At 50.8% G+C, this 5,765-nt stretch overlaps 1 protein-coding gene across 1 annotated transcript in view; it reads right to left on the bottom strand.

Annotated features, from left to right (window-relative positions):
• The window catches only part of Adcy5 (adenylate cyclase 5), a 151,817-nt gene that overhangs the window by 37,349 nt on the left and 108,703 nt on the right, over positions 1-5,765 (bottom strand). Inside the window, exon 4 of the mRNA XM_021184630.2 lies at positions 1,259-1,370. Within this exon, the coding sequence (XP_021040289.1) occupies positions 1,259-1,370 (112 nt within the window). The remainder of the gene's footprint in view (positions 1-1,258; positions 1,371-5,765) is intronic.

Here is a 5,765-nt window from a genome sequence, read left to right as displayed (position 1 = left end):
CCCCTCCCCTCTCCCCTCACCCTTCCTTTCCTCCCCTCTCTCCTCTCCTCCCCTCTCTCCTCTCTTCCCTCCTCTCCTCTCCCCTCCTCTCCTCCCCTCTCTCATTTCCTCTCCCCTCCACTCTTTTTCTTTTTGGGGGGACAAGCATCTCAGGTCCCACTCCTTACCCCAGAAGCAGACCCTGACCCCTATAACTCTATCAACAGTTTTAAACCTTCTTATTAAAAAAAAAAAGACTGAAGCAGGCAGAAACAAACTTGAGCCAAAACCCCACATGACCCTCAGGCCTGCCTGAGATGTTTGTCAAAGGGAATGTTCAGCTTTGCCAGTAAACACATGAGCGAGCGCCAAGAAGCCGGCAGAGTTCAGCACCTGCTGCTGCTGCCACCACTACTTTGAGGCAGGTGCCAAGGGCAGGGAGGCGGGTCAACACCAACGCCTAACTGGGAGTGAGATGGCCGGCCATTGTGATCAGGTACAGCAGATGCCTGAATCTGACCCTGTGCTACTCCATGAAGCTGGGACAGTGGAAGACAGGTGCCTGTGAAGTCCACCCAACACTCAGATGACAACCATGCCCCCATCTACCTTGTTCAACATCAGTGATGGGAAACTACCATCGAGCACCCGCAAAGGCCCCAGAAAGCCCCGATCACAGTAGTCACTTGTCCACAGTCTGCCCATAAACAGGGTGCCAGTGGGCAGACACTGTAGTCGGTGGATACGTACCTGACAGGACCCCACAAAGGCTCAGTCTGGGCAAGAATGAGTGGAAACAGAGAGAGACCTACGGGGTGAGTGTCTTGGTTGCCACTCCCTGCTATGAGGGGGTCACTTCCACTTTTGTCCAAGTGCTGGCGAACCCTCTTTCTGGAAGCCTCTAGGGACTGTACCCAGCTGCTTACAGGGCAGGTAGGGATTCAGATTCCATCCCTCAGCCAGCCTCACCAGGAATGCAGCTGTGTGTGCCCACACGTGATGTGGCACCTGACATGCCCAGGTAAACAGATTCCGCTGCAGGCTTAGGCGCTATGCCCTGCAGGCAGGCATGGAGATAGACCTCCCTTTACATTCCCTCACAGCCAGGGGTGATGTCTCCAACTGTGTCACCAGAGATGGTGTGGGCCACAAAGACACACTCTGCAGCCTGACTGATTTCTCCACCCAACACCGGTCTCCCCTAAGCAGAGTAAAAACCTGGATTACTGTCCTCAACCTCAGGGCCCTCCCCTGACAGCCCGCACTCAAGGTGACTCACCGCAGCCAACTTGTCAAAGCGGGCGAAGAGCTCGTTGAGGGTCATGACCAGTTCTTGGGCAGTACACTGGGAAGCCAGGCTGGTGAAGCCCTCGATGTCAGCAAACAGGATGCTGGGAGACAGGAAGAGGAAGAGTGGCTATAGGCCAGATGTCTGTGCCCACCACGTCCATACAGTAAATCCTAATGCTTGTTGTAAGGATGTTAGGAACAGGGCCTTGGAGAGATGGTCAGCCTGTGAGGGTGGGACCCTTGTGAACAGGTCAGTGGCTTGTGAGAAGGAAGGACAGGAGAGCTTGCCTCCTGGCTCTGCTGCCATGAGACTATGAGAAGGGGTTAGAAGATGGCCCTCACCAGAGCCCAGCCATGTTGGCACCGTGGACTCAGGCTTCCAGCTTCCAGAATCGGGAGAGAGTTGTTTATGAGCCACCCAGTGTGGTGCCTATCACAGAAGCCTGGACAGATGAAGACAGACTTCTGTGAGGGTAAAGCGGGGGTTGTGTCATGAACGTTGGGAGTGCCTCAGGCTCTAGAACGGCCACAAGAGTCCTGGGGGACTTGTCGTCAGACTGTGCTAAACCACCAGGACCAAAAGCAACTTGCGGACGAGATTTCTTCTTACATGCCATACTCTGCCACTGGGTATGAGAACTCAGGGCAGAGACCTGAGGCAGGAGCTGAAGCAGGGGCCACGAAAGGATGCTGCTTACCGGCTTGCTCTCCAAGGCTTCCTCGCCTTGCTTACTGGACAGCTCCAGATACCTACTAGGGGTGGCACCACCCATAATGGGCCAGCCCCTCCCATATGAAACATTAATTAAGAAAATGCCCCCACAGAGTCACCTAAGGGCCAGTCTCTTAGACGCATTATTTCTTTCCAGATATGTATAGGTTTGCACTGAGTTAACAAAAAACCAACCAGGAAAGGACTCCCAATGGCTGCTGGTTAGAGGGCAAAGGCACAGGTCTCCCCTACTACCTGGGGAACCCCTGATCCTGTCCTGCTGAGCTTTCACTGCAGACAGTGTGAACTTTCTGAGAGTCTTCCTCCCACCACCTGCCCCCCACCCCCGCCCACCCAGTCCCTAGTCACCTTTCAGGCCTGCCCCTACCCACAGGGGGTCTGGGTATGAGCGGCTTTTACACATTGCTCTGGGAAGTGTGGGCCAGAACAGAGCCTGCTCCGCAGACCTTTCACTTCCCAGTCTTAAGCAGACCTCAAGCTATGCCATCCCCAGGGGAGTCCTTTAGAAGGGACAGACTGAGAGGGGGGAAGGGGAGGACAGAGGTAGACACCAGTCCCTACCATCACCTGGAAGTCCCCAGGTTCTCCAGCTGGGGCCTCTAGCCTCACCATCCAAGGGTGCCATCAGACACACCAGTTAAGTGTGGCTCTCTTGATCATTCTTGTTTGCTCCGTCCTTTAGTTTGAAAATCTCTCTTTTCTTCAAAACCGACCACACGAGGGAAGGTCTCGAGGCCACAGTGCGTGAGAGCCCCTACATGCTTGCTTTCTTAAAAGGGATACAAAAACATTCTGTCATAGACTGAGATGCATCTGGTAGAAAGGCTCTGAGCCACACCATCTCACTCAGCCCCCTAGAGCCTAGCAGCTCCCACACCAGGGACTGGACCTCGGAGGAGAGGTAGAGACCACAGAGACTATAGTAGAGCCTACCTCCAAGTTTGCTCTCTCCCCAACACCCACAGACTTCAAAATTAAGAATGCGTAGCTAAATATATTTTGTAATTCTATTCCACGTGTCTACTGATATATTGAGCATGCCTTTTGTTTACTTATTTATAATTAAAATGTTTACTTGTATGTGAGAATACGTATATACATGTTCGTATGTATGAGTTTACTCACATGCACACATGGGTGGGGCGTGCATGTAATGGGTACGTTCCCCAGTCACTCTACATATTATTTTTGAGATGGGGCTTTCTCACTGAACTTGAAGCTTGCCCATTTGCCGAACTGGCTGGCTGACAAGCCTGAGCTTCCATCTCCAGCTCCTGATTACAGGTGTAGATTGTTTTGTCCAGATTTTTGCAGGGGAATTGAGGACTCCAAACTCAGGCCCCATTCTTGAACAGACTTCACGACCCAGCTATCCCTCCAGCCCATCTTTTTATTTGCCAAGCGTGAATGTTGTGGCTAGTTACGAGGTATGGCGTTAGGGTGGAGCAATCAATTGCAGGCAGAGTACTACGCCTACATCACCTCAAGGAGTCGTCACTTCGTCCTCCAACTGAACCAACCTGTACTGTTAAATAGAACACATCTCTCATTGCGATGCTATCTGTGGCCTTTCTGACCCTCCCAGGGCCAAGCCAGTCAAGTCCCAGAGACAGTGAGCAGCTACCTTAGTGCATACATCTTACACCCAGACTAGCCAAGTGAGAGCCTCCCAACCCTTGCAGACTCCGATTACCTATGGGCAGCTAAGGGGCGTCTTGGGGTAACTCCCACACTCCAGTGGTCCCTGGAATTATCCAAACTGGCCAATCAAGAACTTCTTCACCCCACATCACTTTCTGTGGCCTGCATTTTCCTTTCCTCCACATAATAAATATTTCACTTATTACTTTGTTGCCATATTTATTAATGTAACCAACTTAATATATATATATATATATATATATATATATATATTTTAAACAGTATTCTAAATACATTGAAGCTGTGGGTGCTTTCCTAGCACCTGAGGCCTCGATTCTATCCTCCGAAGTACAATGTAAAATAATATAATATATATTAATATATCCCTTTACGCTCCTACATATATATTCATTCCAGCCTCACAGCTTCCCTATGAGACTAGCAGTTGCTTTTAAGAGAAGGAAATTAAAGCACAACAATATTGACTCACAGCCCAAGACCACACAGACAAGCTCATTCCAAGAGTGTGCCTGTGATGTGGTCTGTCAGCCCCAGTCACTCAGAGAGTGGCCATGTCCTGTAGTGTCCTGACAATGACTATGGAGGACATTTCCCATAGTTGCTCACAGACCCACAGAGCAAGCTATCAGGGAACATGGTAGCAGGCTGGGCTACCAGGAAAGGCATGATGGGGTTTGGCCCAGGTTATCCCAGAGGAAAAGCGTGGGAGCAGCCACCAGTATTTGTCTGGGCTCCTCTAGCTCCCCAAACCCCTAGTACCAATCTAGGCCAGCAGTGGCGACTACAGAATAATGGTCAGAGGGAGAGAGGTGGATAAGACAGGCCACAGACGAGAGAGGATAAGGAGAAAGGTGTGGGCATCAGATGGCTGCCCCGTGGGCTGTCTTGGTTGTGGATGAGGGATGAATGGGATTGTGGAGTCTGGTACTTTTCCTGCCTGTAGATAGGCTCACTGCCTAGAGGGAGGCTGCCTGAACACACTGGGAAACAATATGCTGCCCCCCTCACCCTTTCCTCACTGTTTCTCAGGTGGGAAGAAGGGAGGTTTCTCAATCTCTTGTTACATTCTTATTCTGGATTTTTTCTTTTTCTCCTAGGAAATCAAAACCAATAGCAATCAGGGTCGAGATCAATTGGGCATAAGCTGAGGAAGCAGAGAGCCTCTCTGCTTAGCCATCATCTTGTTTTAAGTTGAGATTCGCCAGGCACCACACCCAGTGGCGGGTCCACCTGGGATGCCTCTGAGACCCTAGAGTAGGAGAGAAGAAAGCCCCCTTGCCCTGCTGGGTGACCCCAGCTTCCAGGCAGAGCAAAAGAGGAAATGAGGAGGAGGCTAGATCCAGAAATGCAAAGCAAAGGTGTGTGACCTTAAGGCTTCTTCAAACCAAAGGCCACTGAGCCGCCCCACAAAAGCACTGCCAGCCATAGGAGCTCTTTTCTCCATCACTACTTTTACTGCCTGGATCCGAAGTCCGCTGTCCCTGCGCTGGGGTCCCTTGGGGTCCCCTGGGGGAGCTTCCCTGTGGAGAGGCCTCAGAGCAGCAGCCCTAGGGATTCCAAGTTAATCCATCAGGGCGAGGCTCTTCTGCAGTGATTGTTTTATTGTTCTATTGCATTTGAAGCTTCTACAGTGGTTCCACTATGCAGCAAGAGATGAGAACCACTGCACTGGCTTAAATAGCATCTTGTCCACAGGATCCCACCACCCTGAATTAGACACGAAACCCCTCACTTAGGTGTACTGTCCTTCTCCACTGTACTTTAACCATTCAATACACAGTATCTCCCTCTTAGCCACTCTTTTGCCTCCCACCAGTTAGTTGCCTACAGCTAACTGTAGTCTGAAACTCTCCAATATGGGTTCCAAATGGCATGCCTTTCTGCATAACTTGAGGAAATCTTGTTCCTTTTTACTCAGTGTCACCTGGGCCTGAGTCATCTCTTTTGTCTAGCAATGTGTCCACGCTGTGTGTGCTGCCTGCCCAGCAGTAACCTTAGTGGTTGTCTCAGCTATCAGATCCACTGCTGTGACTATCACAGTGCCATGTTCAGGAAGCCTTATATCACTTTACAATGGCTCCAAAGCTCAAGAAGAGGGGGG

Source organism: Mus caroli, chromosome 16, assembly GCF_900094665.2.
Source record: "Mus caroli chromosome 16, CAROLI_EIJ_v1.1, whole genome shotgun sequence".
Lineage (NCBI taxonomy): Eukaryota > Metazoa > Chordata > Mammalia > Rodentia > Muridae > Mus > Mus caroli.
Note: the sequence above shows the minus strand (reverse complement) of the source record. Positions and strands in the feature narration are given on the sequence as shown.